The sequence below is a fragment of the Aythya marila genome (genome assembly GCF_965140915.1).
Source record: "Aythya marila genome assembly, chromosome: 3".
Classification (NCBI taxonomy): Eukaryota; Metazoa; Chordata; class Aves; order Anseriformes; family Anatidae; genus Aythya; species Aythya marila.
In genome coordinates, this window is record NC_139044.1 from 83701315 (window position 1) to 83727574 (window position 26260).

At 38.2% G+C, this 26260-nt stretch overlaps 1 protein-coding gene across 10 annotated transcripts; it reads right to left on the reverse strand.

Moving 5' to 3' along the window:
• Positions 1 to 1613: 1613 nt before the first annotated feature.
• Positions 1614 to 26260, reverse strand: BCLAF1 (BCL2 associated transcription factor 1). 10 transcript variants are annotated; one of them, XM_082757563.1, is made up of 15 exons: positions 26147 to 26244; positions 21070 to 21206; positions 19959 to 20028; positions 18780 to 18801; positions 17776 to 17899; positions 15983 to 16888; positions 13889 to 14557; positions 13606 to 13775; positions 10941 to 11046; positions 9941 to 10025; positions 9061 to 9236; positions 7734 to 7914; positions 4009 to 4155; positions 2132 to 2341; positions 1614 to 1987 (listed from the first exon to the last, which is right to left on the reverse strand). In XM_082757563.1, exons 5-15 carry the CDS (start codon positions 17877 to 17879, stop codon positions 1982 to 1984), a joined length of 2760 nt encoding a protein of 919 aa, XP_082613689.1. In that variant the 5' UTR covers positions 17880 to 17899; positions 18780 to 18801; positions 19959 to 20028; positions 21070 to 21206; positions 26147 to 26244; the 3' UTR covers positions 1614 to 1981. The 10 variants fall into 10 exon arrangements, 9 of the variants coding, with proteins under 9 accessions (XP_082613689.1, XP_082613688.1, XP_082613686.1 ...); XM_082757562.1 differs by lacking the exon at positions 21070 to 21206 and having other exon boundaries at positions 26147 to 26260; XM_082757560.1 differs by lacking the exon at positions 18780 to 18801.

Below are 26260 nucleotides of genomic sequence, written 5' to 3' on the forward strand. Positions count from 1 at the left end.
CCACTGAAGGGCAAATACTAATCCTATTTCCCTTTCTACACAGATGCCGGCAAACTAGTGCAATCTGAAATCCAATTTCTTCTAATAGAGGTAGGAGAACACTGTTCTGCCTTCTACCAGTTATTAGGGATAGGTTAGACAGTTAACTACTAACAGTAAAGCTAGTAGGAGAGCACACATAATAGTTTTCTTTACCAAAGTGGGTTTTTTTGTTTGTTTTTGTTTTTCAAAACTGATGTTTTAAGGGACAAAATAAGAACAATACTACACAGGACATTAAGGTTTACTTTCTCCATAGCAGTCTGAGAAAGCAAACAAGTAGTCTTATTTGCTCAGAATGTCACTGCTCTGGTAATTCAAATATGCTACCGTCATCCTTAATACTCTCTAAGTTAAAGTGTATTTACCAGTGAAGTATGTTTATGTGGTTTTGTGTTTTGATAGTGTTGTTTTTTGGTTTTGTTCTTTTTTAATACTGTAGACTAACTTCTGCACTTTGGCTGTAACATTGAGAGGAGCACAACTGTTCAGGAACTGTGTCAAAGAGAGTCAGACTCACTTCTCACAGCTTCAGCTGACCACATCAAGTTATAACTTACACAGTATACGAAGTGGGATACTAAAGGAATGTACTTCCAGGGCACTGTAATGGAATACACACCTCACAGAAGTGTTTAGTATATTCCAAATATCTTTACTGATTCAGGTTTTAAAATAACTTGCGTTTTCAGAGGGGTTTGTGGTGGGTGGTTTTTTGTTTGTTTCCTCCGAGATTTCAGTTAAGTCAGTGATGTGATAAAAGACTGACTTACTCTTGCAAGATGACTTACCTGAAGATGGAAGCCCATATAAAGAAATTGAAGAGGCAGTTTAACAAATTGGAACAAAAATGGATACAAAAGATGGACTGATACTGCCATCAGTTCCTCAGCTAAAGTGCTCTGTTGATGACTAAGCTATCAACAAAAAAACAAACTGTAATTCCTGTTAGCACTTACAATGCAACACATACTTCATACTTTATGGACAGCACCTTTTTTCTCTCACAGTATGTTTAAACTCTAAGTTTATAAAACCGTAAACGCTGTCCTAAGCTACCTTTAGCAAGGGAAGTGTGGGTTTTATTTGTTTGTTTTTAATGACAAAACAAATCACTAGGTAACCATAATATCACTGTTCTGTTCTGGTCACAAGTTACAGAAATTAAAGTAGCCGTAGATAGTTCTATACTAGCTGTAGAAATAGAGAGTGAAAGAGCTCCAGTTTTCAGATCTGTTCAGAGTTTCTAGCACCAGTGACTTGGAAGTAGGTTTCTAGAACTCACATACCAGAAGAGAAAGTATAAACTTGTATTCCTCAGGCTAGTAACTGGAGAACAGTGACAATTTCACTCTCCGAGATAAAATTCTGGCTGCTCCCTCTAGCATGAGAATCCAGGTTCATCATTCCATCATCCTGTGTAAATGTGATTCTTGTGAGCTAGTGTATAATCAACGTTATTGCTCGTCTATTTGCCTTCACCCTATGACTGGGTAAGTGCCATTAAAACCACTTTTAATAAAAAAGCAACATAGAAGTAGTAATCAGTTGATAAAAAAAATGTTCCTCCAAGATTTCAGGTGTGCAGAGCTGCAAGTTTACTTCAGAATAAAACACAGACATAGGGGAGAATCAAAACTTTTAGAGTTGTACTTGACCATATATTTGGACAAAGCAGAATTACACTGCATATAACAAACAGTAAAATTTCTTAAAAGTTGTTACAAATATTTTACTTTCTACCTGTACGATCATTAACATAGTTTACTATATCAAGATTTTTTTTTCTAAAGGCTTAAAACAAAAAACAATCCCTCTAAACTACTTTCCAACAGTAAAATTTAAGTAAAATGCTTACATTCATTTGACAACAAAAAAAAAAAACATATTAAAAATGTTGTGGGGGTGGTGCAAAAGCTGCTCTTTCAGCTTTCTTCCAGGGTTATTCCTGTAGAAAGAAAGAAAATATTCTTTTTGTAAACTGTTCATATCCAAACTAAAAATCTTTTAAAGTGATTTCCCCCTGGCCCCCACCATTACTTGAGTTACTGCAAGAGAAGTTGTCTGATCCGCAATTTACTGAACTGTTTACCTTTTCCTCTTTGCGTCTGTCCTTTTCTTCATTGTTTTCCATTGTTTCTTCTTCATCTTCCACAATCCCATCCCCTTGGTATTTGTCATGTGTCCACTTTGGACTGCTACCTGACTTTTTGAAGTTAAAACGCCCTCTGCCACGCTGGAAGGTACCACGGCCCCTTCCTCTTTTGGCCCAATAATCCACACCATCATCTCTGTCATCATGCTACAATAATACCAAACGATAAGGTTAGAACACCTCTTTAAATGGTGGTACTCTAAACCAAATTTAGACTATAGATAGGAAAAACAAGAGAACTTCAACAGTTCAAATAATCTATAGATTACATTATGAAGCATGTCCTCACAATTTAAAATGCTAAAACTTAAAATTTTTTATCAAGGTGTTTTAAGAGCCTTTATTAGCTGTGCGTCTCCCTATCATGGGTAACAAATTGGCTCTGTCACATTTTTCAGTCATGAGAAATATGTACTCACTAGTTTTTAGCCCACCTCCCCCAAAGAAACTGTCATTTTAATGGAAGAACCTCTAAGAATGTGTTTATGAAATACTTTTTTTTTTTGTTTGTTTACTTCAAGGTAGAGAGTTCTTTATACTTATTAATAAAGGTAACTGAAAGCAGTTTTCAGGAACCTTGCTTTGCCTGTGCAAAATAAGGCAAATAAGTTTTAAACTACTTTAAGCTTATTAACCAGAGAAGCTTGATTGTTAATATTAAGATTTCAGTTTGCTGTCTTGCTACCAAATACAGCCTTACACAGTTTAGCCAAGTCTTCTGATGACTGTTCCATGCACTAGATGAACCCTAGATAATTATTTAATACAAAATGTTTACAGCAAGGGACACCTACTTCAATTTATTTTCTTTTACAAAAAAAAAGTCTAAATTAGTAAATGTATCACACCCAAATAAAGCAGCTTAATAACCATTATACATTATTATTAGAATAGTTACAGGGTAGCTTTTTTTTAATAAAGATTTCTGGAGATGAGAAAAGAAATAATGGGTACAGTTGGTCAATTTGCTCTAGCTATCACAGAACTTTAGTGAATAGATCACCACATTTCTAGTTTTATAGGTCAGAAGAGTTTCTATATGTGGGGGGAGACAGGGAGAAAACTCTGAATGAATGAACACAAATTGCAGTTGCATTACTTACTGCACCTGTTACCATGTTATATACACCTGTTAACATATTTGTGAAAAACTTAATGCTACAGGAGAAGGTCTCAACCTCACTAAATGTTTTTTGATGATGAAACAATATTCTTACAAGTTTGCACTGTTAGGGAAGCCAGCTGAAGCACAGGCTATGCATTCAGTTTATTAAGCTACTTACTGAGCAGTTACATCAGCAATCTGCCCCTCATAACCCAGATTGGAAAAAGACAGAACTAATGTTGCTTTCTTACGACTATCACACTACCCAGATAAGACCAGAAAGGTTGCTAATAACAAAGTTGGCCCACTTCCATCCACAGCTTTTCCTCATCTTTCACTTGTGCAGATTTGCAGACAAACGTAAAACAAAGCTCGAGTGCCATACATAGAGAAATCCAGGAAGATACAGCACACGTCTTTTTGCTTTAAAATTTGTTTTTAATAACCTGAGTATGCGTTCTTCCCTACCTCACTGATGAATGCGTTTTGGAGATAAATTATTATTGCCAGCCTGCTGCAGAAAAGACAAACTAAGCAGAACCAGGCACTGCAACAATTCTGGTATTTTCTAGATTATGTAAACTACAGTCACTTTTTGTACATGCATGCGACTTCTATACTTGCAGCTGTCAGTCTCCTTAACATCAGATACAAAATGCACTTGGAAAAAACAAAAGCATGCATAAGATATTGAGTTCTCTACACCCACCAAGAAATATTTCTTGCTTTTTGGGGTATATTCAGGATCCCATTCCTCTTCCTTCGGCCTCTTTTGAAAAGTAGTATTTGAGTTGCTGGGACCAGTATTTGTTCCAGCAAAGACTCCTCTGGCTCTTCCTCTGCCCCTAATTCGAAACTGATTAACCAAAATGTTATTTAAGCCATTTACATAAAACCACAAAGAAAAGCTCAAGTTGTCTGTTACTGAAAATGCTTGTTCTGTTCTTAATTACGAGTGTAGAACCATTTTAAAATTTACACATTACCTTATGTAATATATTCAAGCATTCACTTTTATATAATGATTCTCTTAAGCTTAAGAGTTGAAACACATTTGAGCTCTTGGTTTAAATTTACCTACAACAATCAAAAAGAAATGTCCTTTGCCTGCTGGTAAAGCAACCTGTTGTAACAAAAGGTCACAAGAAATTTCTGAAGCTGTTTGCAGACAAAGAAACAAACAAATTACACTGAAGAAGAGGGAGAACTGTCAAGGGAAAGCAAAATCATTCATTGAGTCAGCCACATCTATTATTAGGAAATTGTTTTAGAGTACATACAAATAATGCAATTTTCAAACAAGTGTCTACTTTGTGTTACTCATTCTCAATTGAGATCCTCTGTTGTACTTACGCCAAGATAAATTTCAGATGAGGAAACTCCTTACTCAGAGCATCAACACTGTATACAGTGCAGAGTAACAACGTCTGAAGTGAAAATAAGTATCTCAAGTGTTCTTTTTATTTTTATTATAATCAACAGAATTTTGAAGTGTTAGGATTAAGAAGTCACGTCAATAAACAAAATATTTAACCCAATATGATGAGTAGTAACATATCCAGTTACCTTAGCATGCTTGTCTTTAGCTTGCAGAAAATAAAGAGGAATTTATCCAGATTTCCCCCATTTAAGAGGAAAAGAAATGTTAGGCTGGGATATATTGCTTAAAACCTGCAGTTACTACAGAACATGCTTTTCATAAACAGCCTAGTATAAAAACACAGAACTGTGCTTTTTTTTTTTTTTTTTTTGAGTTAATTGTACAAAAACATGACTGGAAATTGATTACAATTATTAAAACGAAGAATGTTCCATAAACGCAGACAAAAAGATATAATTAACTAACTTGAAAAAGAAAGTAGCTCTATGCACACCTACTTTCACTAAGCTCCAATACCTTTAATGCAAAATTTATGCTGGACAGCTTTAAAAGTACTTTGGAATCAGACTAGTAAACAGTCTAGTAAAAGGCTCACATAACCTACAAATATACCAGAGAAACAAGGTTGTTTGGAGAATCATTTAGAGAGCGGCATGACTATCAGCTAATGAAAGCTGCGTAAGAAAGGGATAGCTATGTTTGATTTCCAACAGCTTTGAAAGCTTTATGAAATTACACCATAACGACTAATATCAGTGTGGAAAAAAGGATGAGGAGACAAAACAATGTCACAGCTACTAGTAAGATCAGCATTTCCCAGTATTAGTTCTTAGGACTGAATTCTTCAGAATAGGTATTTCAAGAAGAGTATCTAGCACTTTCCTTGACACTGTATTAACACTTTTTCCAGGTTATCTTTCCAGCAAAGAAATACAGGAGGTGAAATCCACTAAGGCGTTGCCTTTACAGGCCTATTTATTGCAAAGCTCACCACAAAATGGTGAGCGTACATTCTCTATAGGAAGAGACTTCCTTTTAATCAGGGCTGTTATGCACAGTTGGATACTACTGATAGTTGGGTTGAATACTACTGATAATGTTGTGAAAAGATTCTTCTTTCTGTGAAAAGATTCATCTTTCTTCCTATATTCCTATTTCAAAACTGCCCATAGCATTTATGTTTTTATACCATGTACAACAATCCTAGAATTAAACGTTTTAGTCTGTCAGTAAGCATTAGTGAAAAATCAACACTTATTTACTACCAAACTGACAGCTTAGCTTACATTAAGATTTCCCCTACCCAGCCACCCCAAGGTGTCAAGGCTTCCTGTTCTGGGGAAGATTCGCAACTAAAACATTTTGTTTAATCCAAAAGCAAAGCAGTATTTACTTGAATTCAGTCACTGTTAGCCTGAATTACAAAGACATTTTACACTAGCCAGCCCATAATCTTTCAATGCCACCCAAGCTGCAGCCCTAAGCAGAAGGTTTAAGTCACACGTTGTCCTACCTATTTAGATTCTCCTGATCAGACATTGTTTGGTCAGTAAGCCTATGAGTGACCACACAGTCCTTAGGAAACATCACTCAGTTATTTCATAGTCAGAACTGGCAGGTGACAGCAGTTGAACTAGTGAATTGGCAATTCATTAGCAATCTACATCTGCTTAAGTTTCATGTGAATTACCATCTTTCGCAATATGTACAATCTGGTTTTATAAAGCAGCAAGGCTGCCACTAATTATGAGACTTTTTTCCAACTGATTCTCTTTGAGAGGGTTGAGTTCTACTTTTGTTTAACACTGTGCTGTTACCTTATGCACCCAGAAATTGTGCTGATATTGTCATATTTGACATCTTTATCATCCACGTGTTTATACACTTATATACAATTATACTAAGGAACAGCTATGTAAGAATAACAAGAAAGGAGGAAAAAGATGCATTTCTAGTGTTAAAAATTTGGAACTTTGAAATTTTCTTTTTTTAAGTAGCTACCAGCTCTTCAGATGGAAGATTTAATCTCAAGTGTTGCACATACCACGTGCATTTCAGACACTCTCTTCTACAAAGTTCAGAACTTCTTTTATACTACTACAAACAATACTGAAGTTTCATTTATACCAAACGATGCCTTTTCACTTTTTTTTTTTTTTAATTTCTAACTATAGTAATTCCTTTGTGTAGCCTGTAAAGAGAATGAAATTACTCCTAACCATTAAGTCTGACTTTCTTTCCACCTCCAAATAGACTTTTTTTTCATTAAGGCACTTTTTTTTTTTTTATAGATGTCCATTATTTTCAAGGCCTTTTCCATTGTTTCTTAATCTTTCTAATGCTGTTACATTTCCCAGTGAAATACCAGTAAGCTACACTAATATGCAATTTTAACCTTTAATAATTTTAAGATGACCATGGAGATCAACATGGCACTTCCCAAAACACATTCCAGAGCTAAATTAATATGCTTTCATGCTCACTGTGGCTAGTCCATGCTAGAGAAACAGTGAAAACTAACAGTATACCACCTCCTCTCCTCACTAGTTTTCAATGTTAGTGTCTATTTTTCATTATGTGCCATTCTCTAACAAGTTGCAGACATCACACACAACGGATGGCAAAGCCAAATTGAAAACTACTGGGGCGGGGGGGGGCGGGGGAATAAGCACAAACTGCAGGGCATAAGAGGTAACAGATCACAAGATTTCATCTTTATAGAAAGGTCAATTTTAATATTCTGTTAGGAAACAGCATAATTACAAGATAGCAAGGAATAAACAAGAAACTCTTTTTCCCACCCTTACACTAGGCCCTCTAATAGTATGCTAGTGTATATTTGTACACCAATTCAAACCTCTGTTGGACAACACTGGAAAAATGAAAGGCTTGGTACAATCACAGAAGAATTCAAGAACCTACTTCAAAAACCAATGCTACAAAAAATGTCTACCCTAACATTAAGTACTGCAACAATTCGTTTAATCTGTTATACTACAGTTATTGTTAGCGTCTTCATCATTTGGGGGAAGAACAGGAAAAGAGCAACTTACAAAGGTGCCTCTTGGCCTGTTGACTCCTGCAAAACCAGAGTACTCTTTCTGTTCGTGGTGAGTTTTGAACTCTTCGTCTCTTTCTTTCTTGCTATCCTTTTCTTCTCGAGAACTGGATGAGGAAGAAGATGGGGAGGAAGATGGGGAGGATCGAGCACGGTCTTGCTCTCTTTTTTGCTTACTGAAAAATAAAAAGACACGCTATGTGCTATTTTAAAAGTACTAGACAGTCTGCAACATGCTACGCTAAAATGGCTTTATTTATATTTTACAAAAAACTATCCCCCTTCCTTTTATTATAAAAGTCACATATACGTTATGTATTTCAGATGTTAAGGTGAAGTATAGTTTCACTTTCCAGCCTCCTCTTACACGTTTAAATGCACTAAATGTATATTATTGCTAATGAGTTGGAAAGCAGCAGTCTGCAAACTGCAAGGAGTTTTTCCACGTTTTGATGCCATGAAGAGTTTCTGTTACTTTTAAGATCTGCCTTTCCTCTGAGGCAGAAAAACAGAAACCAAAGGGCAGAAAACCCTCAAGGCAATGCCTTTATAATACATTTACATAGTTCAGTTTGCACACTGTTTAGAACATATGGCTGCCCTATGTAGGTGCCCGTATGGTTAGCCAGTGGAAGGTAACGTGGATACCAAAGTCAGAAAGTATATGGCAAACAGGAAAGCATAAGTAAAAATTCATTGTATATCCAGTACAAAGCAGGAAAATAAATCCCAAAGCCAGACTTTCAGTAATCCCACAGTAATTCTAATTTGACCCAACTTACAAGATTTTTAATAATACTATTCAAAGGAAGGTTATACCTGAAGTAACTCTTACCACTGCTATACAGTATCCACTGAAATATGCTAACATTTTGTTTTCTTAAAAACAGCCCACTGGCCTTAGAAAAAAATAAAGATTCCCCTTCTCACCCATGTTAAACCTAAATATCAGTAGTATTCTCATACTCTGGGTGTTATGAGTTGAAAAAGTGCGGAATCAAGCATAACGAACCAAAGTTCTTACACAAATTGTTTATAGAAATGTACTGCATTGAAGTCCAACCTCCTGATGTAGCCTGGATAATAGGACAGATTAATTTGTCATTTTTTTTTTCAGTGTTAGCTTGCTATTCCAAAGTTTTTGTCCTCATCCACCATAAGCCGTGTAAAAGACAGATAATACATATTTGCTGTAAAACAAATAATTTTAATTGTTTAAATTTAAACGTTCCAGTATACATGGAAAATTGAAAGCAATTAAGCTTACAATTTAAAAAGGCTAATTGGAAGATAAAACCTACGTAGAGATTTAAAATATTTACCTGTCATCTTTATAAGATTTGTAATCCTTGTAATCTTTTGAAGTTTTCTCCTGCTTTCTTGACCCACTGGATTCCCTGGAACCCTTTGAGTCTCCTCGCTCTTTACTTCGTTCTTTTCTACGGCGGTCAATGTCATGCCGAAGATCAGCAGAATCACACCGTAATTTTTTATCCCCCTGTAAGCAAAAACATATTTCTGAACAAAATTTTAAGATAAAACACCCAGAAGAGAATCTGAAAAAGCAAATTGTGCCTCCACTTTTAAAAAGGCAAGACAGAATTTACAACAAACTCTTCAGCACGCAAATTGACTTTAAATGATGCCCTTTGCATGCTAGATCTATACAGAGAACAGCTAAGAACTTACATTTTAAACAAGCGTTCCCATCAAGCCAACAGAATGTCTATTTTTTGATGCAGACCAACAATAACATATTTTTTGGTAGGTTATTTAAGCATACATATTTTTCTGGTTAATTGTTTTTAGCAGAGCACAAGCACCTTATCAATTCAGCCATACTACTCACTGAGCACCCCAGTACTTTTTTTTTTTTCCTCCTCATATTCTTTGTCCTTGGGCAGTGTAGCACCACAAAATTTGCCAAAAAGTATCAAAAAGAAGAAAGGAAGGGTGGGAGAAAATTTGACCTTCTAAGCCACATTATCAATATGCTAGCATCATGCTACATAGACTGTCTTCTTGTTAAGATGTTTTACTTAAAGAAAAAAAAAATAGTCTGAAACACAAATACACTACATACTGCAAATTCTTTTATAAGATTACTGTACACAAACTCACATGAAGGGGAAGTTCAGATTCAAAGTGAAAAACATCGCATTAAGTTTAGAAATACAGATACAACATTTACTCAGAACCTACTTTTTGACTTTCTTCTTTAAAGGCTCTCTCTTCACCTGCTAAACGGGTATGCTTCCTCAGGGCACTTGGAGAGATGTCAATCCTCCTAAATGAAAAATAAAAGCAGTGTCTAGCCATACAGGTATGTAATTGTTTATGGCCTCACACAGTTCAACAGAAATCTGAACAACAAGGCACTCTTGAAGAACAAACTTTCTGCATATAGAAGACCCACGATCAGAACAGAGAAGAAAATTAAAAATTAAAAACCTTGGTTCTGTGACGTACACAAAAGATAAATACATTAAATAGTTTGATTTTTCACATTTCAAGCAGAGCTTTCAAGATATGAAAAGTATTTAATGAGTTATTTCAAAAAGATCAGTGTATATATAGCCAATTCAAAATCCAGTCCCCCCCAAAAATCATTAAAACTGATAGCTTGTTGTATAGTTAAAATTACTCATCAGTTAAAGATCTTATGCAGTTCAATAAGGAATATGGAGATAATATATCCTCACATGCAACACAAATACAGTACACTGCATCATGTAAGTAAAGCACGTGATCAGAAACTACATCTGCATGCCTACCTTCTTACCTTTCAGGCTCTCAGATTTCTCAAAAAACTGCTGTAAATTAACAGACACAAAAACTAAAGTAGTATGAGATGGAACATTCACACTGAAGAATAAAGATGCATGTACTGGGCTTCTTTTCATCTTCAAGACATATGCCCCTCAATATTTGAGCACTGCATGTGAGAAAAGTAAATATATCCTACATGAGATAGAGGTAGAGAAGACATCTGCTACAAAGCCACAGATGAAACCAGAGTTGGCTCAGATGAGTTTCCTTTTACATATTTTTTTCCCATTTGTTTTTGTTGGGTTGGTTTTTGTATTTACATGAGAATTGACAAATTATTCCATACAGATTAAAAAACATTTTGACCTCTTAAAAGAAATATAAGCAGATATTATTATTATTATTATTTGAAATACATGCAATTAACATATACCTATGTATTTCTGGGCTCTTTTGCCGAGTGCAGTGCTCTTCGGTAGCTTTTTGATATGCAGTGAACCTCTCATTTAGGGTCATTCCAGCTGACTTGAAGTATTGCTCTGTTGGTTACAATAGAAAAACACTGTTTCGTTAGTTTAATTCAACTGACAGGTATTTTACTCCTGACAGAAAGGCAAGTAGCAGGCAAAAACATAGTATTTTCAGTAAATGTATCAGAAGGACAAGCAAGTGTGGGGTCTTCCCTATTCTTACACATTCTGTAATCCTAACAAACTAACAGTGCACAACATCACTGCAAGTCTACTAAGAACTACACCACGACTATATTACATGTAATTTAAGCATCATTTACTAATTTGACTTGCTCATTGTCAGTGACATTTTATTCTAATGAAATAAAGGAACAATTTCTTAAGTGATTTTCTACTTTGCCCATCAGACAAAATGAGGTTACTTTGAGTTACGAATACTTGCAAGAAGTGCATTTCACAATTCATCTCAACTTTAACTTAAAATAAGAGCTAATTCAGTGAACACACTTAAATAAGTAACGTATGCTTCAGTAACTACATGAATGACCTAACAAGTCATTTCTTAAAGTAATATAATTTCTTTCTTTGAAGTTGTGATGATAAGCAATCCAAGACAATTAACACATCTATATGTAAATAAATTCATTTAAGCATCTGGCATCTTGGCAAACCTGACAACTTCTCTGACAAGTTTTCTCTTGCTTTCAGAGACAGTTAAATTAGCAACAGCAAAACTCAAGTTTTTAAACCAGCTCAACAAATGTGTTTAAATGTAATATAGAAATACATAAAGTCATGAGCTATGAAATGTTACATATGAAGCAAGCTATCTGCTTAACAGGTCAACATACATCTGTATCAACTTACCGCCCGGCATCCAGTATTTGTCTCATAACCAACCATTAAAACTTGAAACGGCCACTACAAGGGTAGTGCCTCAATCATAATTCCATCAAACACAGGAATTTGAGCTAGCAACTCTGTTTTTATGCCATTTTTGCCAGGAAGACAGAAGGTTCAACTTTGCCTGTTTGGCATCTGTATCTTTCAACAGCTATTTTACTTTTGTAACATGGATTTTGCCATTTCAAAACACATTCCAGGACCTAGTTACAATGAAAAAGAAAACATCACTGGGCATTTTCAGCTCTACATTAATAAAGAGCTGTTCAGACTGGTCGCATCACACCAATAATGAACATAACTTCATTTTGTCAAAAGAGTTACTTAAATCTGATCATAGACCACAGCACATCTGAAATGCATAGAGAGGTTCTCCTTTCAAAAAACAGCCATAACTTTACACATACTAAAAACTTGAACAGATACTGTTAAGCTGTCATATTTAACAGTTGATTGTTTAATTTAACACATCAAAGTTTACAGAAAAACAGTTTTTTTGTGATCAACATGTGAGAGTTTCGGTAATATTTCACCTACAGCCTGCACATGTGCCATATGAGCCAATATTTACAGAAGCTCTCATTGGATCTATCCTTCAGTCTCTTTACTAATCACGAAAAGCAGATAAAATTATAACAAAAGTGGTTATATGCTAAGCAGGTGTCCCAATAACATTTTCAATCTAATATATTAACATAATCTATTATTGCTATTACTTTTTTTTCTTTGTAAGTAATTCAAAATGCAGGAAGTCATTTGGTCTTAGTCACTTGAAGTTATTTTGAAAACAAGGACTTTTGAGGGAATCTTAGCACATACCTCTAGCACCCAAATCTTTGCAGTTTTATACGCTAAAGTATCTTTAAAACAATGCTTATAGAGATACACTGAAACTTTGGATTTTAAGAAGTTATCTACTATTCAATAAGAAGACTTTGACAGTACGTGACCTAAATAAAATGCATCCACTTTGTCAGATTTTTTCCGCAAGGAAAAAATTTACGTCCGCAAGAAGAAAAAAAATTGCGTTTACATCTTCTTATAGTAAGCAACAGCCAATACTGCTAAATTAGAAAACTATTAGTATATAATTTATTTAGTGGAGATTTAGCCAATGCCAACTTCCTACCATGATGAATTTCCAGGAGAAATTTTTGTCTCTAGCATTACAATGTCGTCAAATAAGAATAAAAATGAAGTACCAGTGTATTTTAATGTCATTTAGAGTACGATTTCTTACACAATTTCTATTTTGTGACTATAAAAGTGCTTTCTAGTGAACACCTGGAGATTAGCTCTGAGGTGCTCCAAAAGGAGATGCCATTGTACTTACAGTGCAAAAGACACCCATGAACCCACACTGTACCCCTTAATATAAAATTATACAGTAAAGATATTCAAATAAAACTGATGAAAAAAGACTAATGTAGTATGCTTAAGCTTCACTGCAAAAAAAATAAATTTTGTGCTACTTTAGAACTTATCAAGAAATATAGTATGACTGCTATTATGCTCTATACCGCTTGCTTTTTGATACTTGCTTCTGTTGCTACTTACTCTACATGTATACTTGCTCATGTATACTTATTCTACATGTACCTCAAAAAGAAAAAGTCTAAATCAATATTAAGAGGGCTGAAATCTTCCCATATTAGAGACAGCAAACAGTTTTAAATGCAGTTGTCAGATGTGTATATTCAGTATGGTAAACTGAACACATACCTTTGACATGATGAACCAAGGACACTATGTGCTGAATAAATGACTCTGACGTGCTTTTGCTGGCCTGTGGCAACTTAATGTGGTCAAAGATGGATCGGAACTCTTGCTCCTTCTTGACGGAATGGACAAGTGTGCTAGCAAGCAGCCTGTCTTTAGTCAAGGAAGCGGGTCTAAAATGCATCAACAACAAAAAAAGACACACAAAAAGAAACCACTAGTTTAAATAAAGATGAGCGACACTGCAAGCAGGTGGAGAACCACTTTGTCAAGCAGAATAATTTACCTATTGGAATCATCAAGAGGTACTGGTGCCATTTTGAGTTTAACTTCAGGACGATGGGAGTCACTGGCTATCATTTTGATCCTAAGTGGGCTCTCCTCTCTGAAGGTGGATTTTTCTCTCGCATCCAGATTCTTGTGTAGAGGGGGACTGTAATCAAAGAGTTCTTTGAGCTTTTCAGACTTTACCTGCTCAGGTGACTGAGTTTCTTTCTTCATCGTTCTCTCAGAACTCTTGTCTTCTTCCTTGTGCTTATCTTTTGTTGCACTAGGCCTTTCCACTACATAGCCAGTCTCTTTAGGCTTATAACTTTTCTCGTCTCTAAATCCATCGCTCTCTCTATTGCCCTTCATTGTTATTTTAGATTTGTATTTGGTTCCTTCCTCCTCAGCATTCCGATGAGATGCAGTAGGAAAATTTTTACCCTGATCTGCCAGGACAGACTTTCTGAACTGTCTGTAATCCTCTGTCTCCTCTGTGTCCTCCCCTTCAGAGTCATTAAACTTTTCTTTCCCAGTCTCTTTATCAACGAAATAATCTAAAGTTTCCTGATCCTCCCATTCCCTTTCTCCCTCTGTCCTCCCTTTTTCTGATCCTCTCTCCTTCTGGGCCTCCTTCTCCCTGGTATTACCCCTATCAAGCAGGTATACTCTAGACTCTTCATCTGTGTACCTGTGGATAGCAAAGAAGAGACTGGTAACTCTGGATTGCATTCATTCCAGTTCACTTGCATTCCTCTTTTGTGTCCATCCCACACCACCGACTAGAAAATACATTCCTCCAAGCCATTCAACTTTAGCAAGTAACTTTCTGCACACCATTAATACCATACCAACTGCCATTTATGTACTACTGCAAGCATCTGAAGAAAATAATGCTTTTCCATAGAACATGTAGAAATTGTCCATTTGAGTTTATAAAAAGTTAGAGGTTGGTTGGTTTGTTTATCCTGGATTGGTACGCGGATTCACACACTCTTACACCAGCCATTTTTTTTCCATCAAGTTCACATAAACTTTGATAACTCAAATCTGAATTATTCTGACACAGACTTAGCTCTTCAATCGCTACGCTCTGTATAAGCAGGGATCCTTCAGAAGGCAGCTCTCCTATACGCCGGAGAGCTGTATGTCCTAACCACATTTATAAATTAACGATTTTAGACACTGCCTTGTCTATACTCTACCTTCATAAAGGTCCTAAACCATTCACCAGCTGCAATACATCTAACCTAGAGCAAGTCAGACGTTTGTTCTTCTATCAGGATATTTTTAAATAATAAATCACTAACTGGACAAGTTCATTTAAAACATATAATCAAATCTACATAGCATAGTCTTTATCATAGTTTATCTTTTTTTAAATTTTGTCTATAATTCATTTTGTAAGAAATCCACTGAAGTATGTAGCACATTAGAAAGGCACAGTCTAGCAACAGTAAGATTTTTACAACTTTTTTTTTTCCCCCAATTACTTCTGTATCAAATACATTAAACATCGAGCGTGAGAATTTTGTGCTATTTGGAAAAATGTACATTCCACTTTAAAAACACCGTCCCTTTTAGCGACAGGATTATATTCCAAGAACATCAAGACCTACCCTCTTTCTTAAGTAATGCAAGTCAAGGCATCAAAGTTGTCATACTTCACCACACAATTAGCAACGAATGCCGCTTATGTTAACCAAGAAATCATTGTGCATCTGGGTTTTCAAACTTCCAGAAGATTTGCATTTCAAATTACATGAAGCATTAAAATGTTAAAGTACTTGAACAGGAGTCACTGTCAAACAGGCATGTCTGATCCACTAATCCATTTGAGAGTTTTCTTAACAGTGAATGGGATACAGGAAAATTAACTGTGAAGGAACAACACAAAACAATCTTCCTCAAGGATATAGGTCCCTATCTCCACTAGTCTCTTGCCAATAACTTGAAAAGTCTTTACGGAGGAAACTCAATTCAACTAGACTAAAATTAGTAAAAATATTCAAGAGAATCCCAGCCCCAGTTTTCAAGGAGCAGTGACAATCTTGTCAAAACTCTGTTATAGAGAGCATTTTAAGATGCAATGCTAATTGTATAGTTTAATTCTTACCTTTTCAGAAACTTTCCACCTTTTGCAGTTTCCTGTTCTCCAGTCTCAGGATAAAATGAACGTGCTCGAGGCTCCTCACGGGGAGCACTCTGCGATGGGATTGTCTTTGCAGGGCTTCTCCTCGAAGGGATGTGATGCAATGGGCTATTCTGAGAAGGGCTGTAACGGCTAGAACCATTTCCAAGAGAACCAGAGCCAGACCTCTCAGGACTATGCTGAATGGAATGGGAATGTTGAGGTGTGTCCTTTGCTGAGTGGACTGTGCTAAGCAAAGGGGCTTCAGAGCAAGATGAACTCTGACTAGGTGGGGTGGCAATAGAAGGACTATGGGGTGACCTTGGACTGTTATCATATGCTGAAAGGCCAGGCCAAATGTCGCCAGAAGCTGCTGATGATTTGTTAAAATCGTCAAGAGACTCTGATGGGTCATGTTCAAATGTATCTTTCTGTTCATCTTGTGATTTATTTTTCAAAGGGCTATCTTGCAAAGGAGCCCCTTCAGTTTTCTTTGCCTGCTTTTCCAGAGACCCACGTCTTTTGGAAGAGACAGGTGATTTGCTGTATGGGGATGAAGAACGAGATGAAGAGGACCTTGGGGACCTGGAAGATCTGTAAGATCGACGAGATCTGCTCCGGGACCTCTGTGAAGACACAGACCTTCGCTTTGGACTTCTGGAACGTGAACGGCCACGCCTAGGACTTCGGGAGTGTCTTCGGTTCCAGACAGGCCTATAACCTCCACGATGGTATCTACCACCTCCTCCTTGATAATACCCTCTACCTCTTCCTCTGTAACCATAGGGGCGTCTCATTCCTCTATTATTCCTGTAATCTCTGCGATAATCTCTAGAATACATACGATCCCTGCTGCGAGATCGCGAATACGTCCTTGAACGAGACCTAGAACTAAAATTAAAAAGCAAACGTTAACATTTGACCATCGGAGAAAGAAAAAAAAAAAAGTTTCTCAAGACTAAATGCTCATCTCTCAAATGCAGTCAGAATTGTAAAGAAGGCAGACTAACAGTCAAAGTAAATTCTTCAATATATCTTCATTACTTATTCCTGTCTCATAAAGGATCTTAATAAACATTGGTTCTCTAAGGACTGTGCAACTTAAGACTTCAGCATTGCAAGACTAAGACATTACCAGCCTCAATGGTTTGCCCTGCTATTTCATTAGAGATTATCACCATTCTGGAGCATGGCATTCAGTTTCTCAGCCACCACCACAGTTCACAGCCTGGACCATGAAGTTTCATCACCTCCAGTTTAATTTATTATGCCAGCAGACAGCAGCAGCTGGTGAGACCATAAACATTAAATTCAGCCACTCCTTTTATTACAGATTGTAACATCTACTAGTAAGAAAGTGGAGGAAAAGGCTGGAGGCAACTGAGAAGACATAGCACAGAAAAGCTTATCTGCAGAAGCCTCAAGTTACTCCAGATCTGAAAAGCTACGTGACAAAGACAGAATAAGCCCCAGGGAAAAAAAATGGACAAAGAAAACATCATGCGAAGGGGGAGGGGAGACTGAAACCAACCAGCCACAATACAAGAAGAAACACTGGCATTCTGATATCATCCTGAGATAAAGGAAAAGGGCAAAACAGGCAAAGAGTAAACAATTACAATTAGTTACATTCACAGCAAAATCTACCTACTGCCTAAAATGAAGTAAAATACTAGGCTCACTGTTGCCACAGATTCATGCAAGAGTAAGATAATTATGATACAAACCCCAATATACTAAATGCAACTTTTCACGCAGTAAGTAAGGCATCAATTTACCTGTATCTCTTTTTTCTAGAGTGTGATCTGGATCTTGACCTAGAGCTGGACTGCGATCTGGATTTTGATCTCGAAGAATGTGATCTAGAGTTAGATCGACCCATTTTTCCCAGTAGATACACTCCTTCCCAAATGGAAAAGCAGTGAGGGGAGGGGAAAAAGAGGGAGGAAACTATTTAGAGACCATGTAAATAATAAGTGAATATGATTTTTATGACCTAAAATTACAATATTAGAAAGAGGTATAGCATTTCTTAAATAAAACAACTTTGGAGACAGTATGAGTAAATTTATTAATCTTAATAAATCTTATTAATCTAAACTTAAATCTCAATGTATGACATTTTAAAGAACGTAACACTTAATTTAACACGGCTACAGTGCAAGCAGTTTGTTTGAGAAGATAACAGCTGAAGGCTTCCCGGGTTCAACTGCAAACTGATCCTAAGGAAGGAGAAATGTAGGCAACAGGAAAAAAAAAACAAAACAAAACAAAACATTTCTACAAATTAAGACAGAAAATGCAAGTCTGGACTATTACATATTTGTGACCTAAATCTGAACTAAACCTAATCTAAAACTAAATTTAAACCTTCTATTCGTTTTATATAGTTTACAGTTATCACAATAAACACTGCCCAGATCTGCCAAGTTTTTGTTTTGTTGTGTTTCATTTTGTTCCACAAAATGAATATACCACAGTTAATCTGTCTGATCCGATATTCCACCACTCAATATATCCACCCCACACCTTGTTGTTTTTTTAAACTACTTGTAAAATCCATAGCCAACTAAAATTTTAACAGTAACTCGATAAAGAATACAGCTTACAGCAGAATTTAACAATCTTCAGCTCAACACAAGCTACGGAAACAGATTAAAAGCATTGAGTCCTAAATGGAAATAATCTCACAATATAATAATAATAATAATCTTTTTTTTTTTTTTTATGTACAGTCATAAGAAACATTTAGAATCTATTACCACTAACCATAAAAACACACCTTTTCTTTTGCAGAGCAATCACTGTAAAAAAAAAAAGATTTCATTTAACTAATAATAACTTTGCCTCGTTAACATTTTCTTTTGAGACTGCCCAGCTTTAAAAATAGTGAGTGACATGAGAAAACCTCAGTATAAACCGTTGACAAGTAACTATTCACATTTTCAGGCCTTAATATGCTCAGTATTTATAATTATTAATGTTTAATAACCCTTAAAGCAAACTTATGTATTGCAAACAAGAATAAAAGCCCCAAATTACTGTATTGAAAATACAAGCTCAACACAACAAGCATGCTTTGTCACACAGAAATTTACATAAGCTTTCTTGTTACATAGGAGATTTATCAATTATGTAAAGACAAATAAACAGCATTGCAGCTTAAAGTTGACAAAATTACAGAGATTTTACTCCCACATAAGCAAACCAAAAGAAAAAAAAAAATACTGAGCAACCTTTCCCTTATCACTGGTCACTCTTGCCCCATGTAACTTTCCCCCATCAGAGTACTGAAGAGTTTGTGTGGCCCCAAAGAGATTAATCTCATCTGAAACTAGCCCAGGGGAAAAAATATAATAAATATATATAATTTTAATTAGAAACCTAGTTTAGGCTAAGAAAGATTTTTTTTTTTTCAACTCGGAGAAGAATATATTGTCAGCTGTCTATAAATTGTTCCTCCCACTAAAAAAAGCAAACTCACATAACCTATACTCAGAAGGTTGGTTCTAATTCTTTGGGTTCAATTAAACTCACAGAAAATGGACTATCATCTCTCATGATTAAATGCTTCACAGGCAACAAATTTAGAGTTTTTAAACTCTTGAAGACATGAAGTATACTGATTTTCCTAGAGTGATAGAAAAAAATGTTTTGCTATTAAAAGAAAATTTCAGGCCAAACTTTACATGTGCTATAAGTTTAACACAACCCAGTCTCCATTTTAAAAGAAAAGGAATGTTTGATTTTCCCAGCATTTAACAATAACACTTGCATTCTTATGTAAGACAAGTGTGTATACACTGTACAATAGTTGACCTTTACAAGAGTTGCATGAATTTCAGAGATTTACATAGTTCAGTTTATCACAAGCATAAATTTTAAGAAAACAAAATCAATTCTCATTTTAAATGTTTGAGTTTAATCAGAACATTTAAAAATAGAATTAAATTAATCTTACCTCAAACCGTTGGTCAGTGCCAATGAAGCGATTATTTCAGAATTCTCTGTGCTTTCAGCAATACTGATCCCTACAGAACGGAAAAAGAGACCGTCAGAGACACACGCTTTCACTAAAAGGTCAGTAACTCCTTTTGCTGAAGTGCTTCAAACATTGAACTGTTTATCATGAAAAGGTAACACTTCAGAAGTGGCACATTTACTCCTGGACTGGATGAAGCTGCAGGTTACAGACTGGAGCAGCTCAAGAGTTAGCCACTGCCAAGGGGCAAGCCCTACTTCCCTTCCATTTGTGATCACTCCTCCTCCTGGCTGGCTTCCAGTCCTGCATAACCTTCGCAACAGCCCTCGCACCCGGTGGGTCCTTCAGCGAGAAGGCTTCTGACACCCAGAGACCATTTCATACGGCTGGGTCAACTAACTGGCTTCACGAAGGCCCAAACAAGTGCCACAGCTGGGTTATGGGGGAAGAGGACAGCACACAGCCAGCTGGACGGGGCAAAGAGAACAGTGACAAACTCATACACAACCTGTGAATTCTGACATACTGCCTTGGATTTGACTGGGGTGATTTTTTTTTCCCCAAAAAGGATAATCGGGCTGGGAACTTAGCACAACAATAAAAGCTTTATTTTTAGGTTTCTCTGCAGCAGTAATACAAGCATTACTCTGTTATAGCTTATTTAAAATACATATGTGACTTTAAATAACCAACATTTCTTTCTTCAGCATTTGTTTTCCAGGAACACAAAGCATAACTGTAATAATGAAAACAGTCTCAAAAGTACAAACTTTTCACTGGTCTCAACCTAAGTTACCTCAAAGCCTTCAGACACACACACAAATATGCATACATACGTGCATACACATTTGTAATCTGACTTGACATTAAGAAAACTTTCAAATTCCACCAAAGCGGCTCCGAATTTTGCCCCAGTTCAGTACAGATGGATCTCCCAGAAATTCTGCATCTCAATTTATTCATTAAAGCCAAAGCCATAAGACATTCACTGCTCCTCTATCATGCTTGTTCATATGTTTTTAATGTTTCCCTCACCTAAAAGAAATATAGCACTTGTTTTTATAAATCCTACTATCAAAATTCCACTTACCATTCACTAGTAGGGACCAAGATATTTCCAATTTCTACAAAACACATGCTTTAAAAAGATTAAGTTTTTACTTCTCATCATCAGCAAGCATGAGTCTCTGAAGGAGTACAGTAGTATCGGACCATTTCAGATCTTGTCTAGACAAAAGGCGAGATGGTATTAGCTAGCAAAGGTTAATTAAGGCATTCAGAAGTCTCATACAGAAAAAGTAATACAAACTTCAGCTAAATGGTTGAAGTTCAGTCCTAGATTTTAAAATCAATATTTAACACACTTCAATGCCATCTCTACTTCCAACTTTTTAATAAAAACAATCGCTTAGTGTTAACTGAAATTCAGAATCCTGTTTTAGACGAGCTTTTATGTCCTCAGGATACAGAACAAGACCATGACTTCAGCTTTAAAACCTCCAGGCAGTAGGCAGAATCTTAAATTACTGTAGCTCAAACCCTGGCAACCATTCTGCACAAGTTTTAGGAATTTTTCCAGCAGGTGGAAAAGGCAATGAGTAGCTGCTTTCCTGTTTTTTTGTTCTTCCCCCCCCAAACAGACACTGTCTATACCATGTCCAACCATGACAGCTACTATCCTTCTTAACTTTAGGGTAAAAAATATACATAAAATATTAAATTAAAAAATAAAATAAATAATGAATAGAAAATTTCAACTATTTTCAGCTTTGTTTCCATTTAATTGTAGCAAGTAAAAGCTTCACATGCAAAATCTCTTTTTTAAAGAACTCATACTTAATAAAAATGAAAAGACTGTTTAACTGTTTTTTGAATAAAGGTTTGCCTACGTAAATGTTCTTACAATATGAAAGAAAGGAGAAATTGATTAACCTCTATTAAAGCTCACAGTGATACATACAGAACTACCTAGGAAAACCGTTCCTTTATAACAGTAAACTTGTACATGTTTCACTCTTCTGCAGAAAGTAGGTATTGGTCCTAAAGTGTCACAGCTACAAAGCACTGCTTCATGGTATCATACAAATCACCTGCAGCCTGTTCCTGTGGACACTCCTGTGCCCCCGTCACAGTCTGAAGTTGTAACATCATGCCAGGTAACAACAGAAGAGAGGTGCTGAGCATGGTGCTTCTAAGCAATAACACTGAAATCCCTAAAGCAAAAGAGTAGCTGCTCTCTGTTCGCTGCATGAAGCTCATCTCTGCACCAGTCTCTGAAGAGACCCAGAGGCTGCAAAGGTGCATGTGAAGGATGTGATGCAAGATGTCATCATCAACACCAAGTATTTTAAGAAGGAACCAAGACTGCTAGAAACACAGTCTACACCTGGAACACCAATGCTGTTCTGGCCATGCAAAATTCTTTTTCCCTTGCTTTCTACCCTACAAGTGGAGAAAGAGGTGCTAGGCTCTCAAGCGTTTCACCCCAACTCTAGAGAAACCCGGGTATTACGAAGGAAGCTGCTGCAGCTCCACAATACTTTAAATCGGAATAAGCTGGCACCACTAGCATAAAGGAACGGTCCCACCTTTCCTACCATTACATTACATCATGTTCCTGATGGTCTTCTCCTTTAGGCCAGCACAAGGATTAGTGCAGCCACGTTGGGAATTGGCTCACAAAACATGGAACACCAGGACTGCTTTCAACACAAGTGACTTTTCTGATATGGCTCATGACACAGCCCCACAACCACTTGGCACAAAAAGCCCCAAAAACTTGGGCCAACACAGGGGACGTTACAACAGCCAGCAGCCAGGACTGCTTCCTTTGGCAGCAGCACAATCCCCAGACATCCCTGAAACTAGCTTGGGAAAAACCACCAGCAGCAACAAACCTGGATCTTTAGCTTTTTAAATAAAAATAAAAATAAAATAATTAAAAAAAAAAAAACTTGACACAGCAACCTATGCTTTTTTATTATTATTATTATTATTATTAAATTAATATTGGGTTGCATCCAGGACCACAAAGAGAGTCAAGAGAAGTTTCTTACCATAACAGCGTGTGTTTGGGTGTCTTGTACCAGCCTGAGCCAGTGAGCATGACCACCAAGCAAAACAAGACACACAACAGGACCAGGCTTATCCTACTGCAAGCCAAACAATAAAGAGGAAATAGCATTTGCTGTGTTCAAAAGAAAAATAAAGGACAGAAAAGCTAACATGAACGTTATTTCCAGTTCCTTCTGAACATTACTTTTAAGAGCCTCCCCTTACACCACTGATGCTTTCAGAGTACGGAGACCACAGATAAAACCTATCAGCTAAACACACCAATTTGGCTGCTCTACACCACGTGGAAGTCTTGGACGACATTTTAGGACAGCTACCCCAACTTACACTAGCAAACCGCTATATTTTAGCTATATTTTACTTATTTAGTAGCCTATATTACTCTTGCTTAAGCATTACTTGAAACCTGTCAGTAGGACTTAAGTCAAAAATCTTGTTAAAGTAATTCACAAGCTGTTACCAAAATGTGTTTTCATTCAGAGATTCAAGCTTCCAAAGAAATAAGGATTATACAACTGGGACAAAACAAGGGGGGGAATAACAACCTTCAAGAAATCGCAAAGAATCTGTTACAGTTGCTGCTAAATTAGAGGGAAGTCAGTCTCACTGAGACAGTAGCGTATGGCATCTATTCAGTGCTTGCCTACCTGCCACATAATAACCACACTTTCTTCTCCACTCTCTGCATCCCTGACTTTTTTCGTACATAAAAAATGTACGCAAACTACCAGCAGTACCTCACAAGTAAGAACAGAACACATTTCAGCAGTGACTATAAGATAATCATTGCCCAGAATGCTACAAGTACTAAACTACCATAATGAATTTAACTAAACTATCTTAGGTAGTACAAGTAAGAGCTAAGGAACACTTTTCCCCCTCTTACTTTCTTCCTGCGTAAGATCATCTTCATAATACACAGTTGCAAAGACTAAAGACACCTGCATAGGAATTACAGCATGGAAACTGAACTGAAACAGTAAAACCTATAAGGATGTTTGTACATTCTATGTACAAAAATACACAATTTCCCTAACTTAATTTCTTTATAGAAAATATATTTGTAAATTAAGTTAAAAGCCAGCATCCAAATAATAGCAAAATCAGCTCTGTAAAGCCATCATATGATCGACAGCTGTTCTTTGATGTAAAACAATAGGCAAGTATTAGCATGATTCTCCTCTAACAACACAGAAATCAAAATGCCTATTTCTAAGAATTTTGTTGATACACAAGAAGGAGTTGTGTGCTTTTGGTTATCCAAAGCAACAGGATACCTAACCTTGTTTTGTTTTATGTTGTTATTTGTTTAACAGTGTTTTGATATGCCCTTAGAGAGTGGTTTCTATGATCTCTTTACAGGAGCCTGCGAGCACGCTGTGAACACAAAAAGGCCGTCTTCCCTTCCTTACTTGTTCCAAGGCTGATACTCACAGAGGTACCTGGTGAGCTGGATCAGTGAATTGATCCAGGACAAAACTGTTCTGGAGAAAAAGACAAGGCTGGCTTTTGAGCCACATCAGCTTCCAGACCCAGCGTACAGCAAGGCTGTGGGAGGGCCACTGCCAGCACAACGGCAAAGCAGCAGTGCACCTTTTCACAACACCTCTCTGGAAAAACTCTCACAGGTCAGACCAAACACCGTTGTAACCCGAAGACTTGCATTCTTCAGTAGTTTCCTTCACCTACCTCTCGTAAACAAGCCCCAAATGCTCCGTGGCATTCCTCAGGCCCATACTCCACAATCGCTCCTTCGCAACCAGCCTGAATCTAATCCATCCAAACACCCGCACCCTAGCTACAAACAACAGCTCCCTGCTGACCCTTTCTAAATTCCTAAAACCACTCCAAGTTTCCTGCATCCCCAATGGCAACAGGAGCTTTTCCCCCGTACGCGTCCCCGAGAAAGACACCCTCAGCTACAGCCTTCAGCCGTGGCACTGCTGTTAGAGCCAGGCCCACAAAAGCCTTGCTCAAGCTGCGGAGTCGGTCGGTGCTCAGGAGAGGCCGTCACCACCGAAGTGCTGCTACATGTAAGGCACCAAACCTCTTCCTGCCATTCAGCTCTCTCTGCCTGTCATTCAGCGCCAGAAGGGATGAGTAGGAGGAAGCAGCTCCTACCCTCCCCGCCACAAGAAGCTGCCTGCTTGAAGCGCACCTCCAAGCCAGGGGCTTTGCCCCTTCTCATTTAGCCCCCTTTTGTCTAGGGCAATGTGAAGAGGCAGAAAGGAGGAAGGGAAAGCCAGCAGCTCGGCAGCGTTTTCCCGGAGCCCCACACTCGCCATCGGTCCCTGCCCAGGCCGAGAGCAGCGGTTCCGGGGTCCGGTTTGATACCCTGACAATAAACCAACCCTGACTCAACCCGAACTCCTTTGTTTGGCATGCCCCTGGCTCCTCCGGCAGTAAAACCTAACAGGGCCAAACTTTGATCCTGCAGACACGCAGGCGGCGAGATGCAGCGCCTTAACAGAGGATCGCTCCCACCACAGGCTGAGGAGGAAAAAAAAAAAAAAAAAAAAAAAAAAAAACAAACCCTTTTTTTTTTTTTTTTTCTCATTTTGGGTCAGAAAACCGAAGATTTGCGAGAGGCAGGCAGCAAACAAAGGGCAGGGCGCTGCGCAGGCTGCCGAGCACGCCCCGGGACGGCGCAGGCCCCTCTGCCAAGGGGCTCCCACCCCCCCCCCCAAAACCCCGGCCCCCCACCCCCACCCCCCTCACAGCGCTCCCGCCTCACGGGGATGGCAGGGGGCGATGTGGGCGCCCCCTGCCCTGCCCTCATCCCCCCAGCCCCCAGCTCTACCTTGGGGGGCTCCCGGGGGGGCTCCGGCACGGGACGAGGCCGCCGGGGCCCGGCGGGGGCCGCCTCAGGGCGCTGAGGGCCGGGCCCGGCCCCTCCTCACGGAGCGCTGAGGGGAGGGGGGGGAGGGGGGGGGCGGGAAATGGCTGCGGCGCGCGGAGGTCACGCGGCGGGGGGGGGGGGAGGGCGGGGCGCGTGCACGGCAATGGGGGGGGGGGGGGGGGGCGCACTCGGGAGCCCCTCAGCGCGGCCTCCTCCCGGTCCCGGTCCTGGTGGTCCCGGTGCCGGTGCTCACCCGCCGGCCGCGCGGCGTCACGGCAGCCCGCCGGCCATCTCCCGTCGGGGCGGAGGAGGAGGAGGAGGAGGAGGAGGCGGCGCGGGGCCCTGACGGGAGCGAGGCACCATCGGC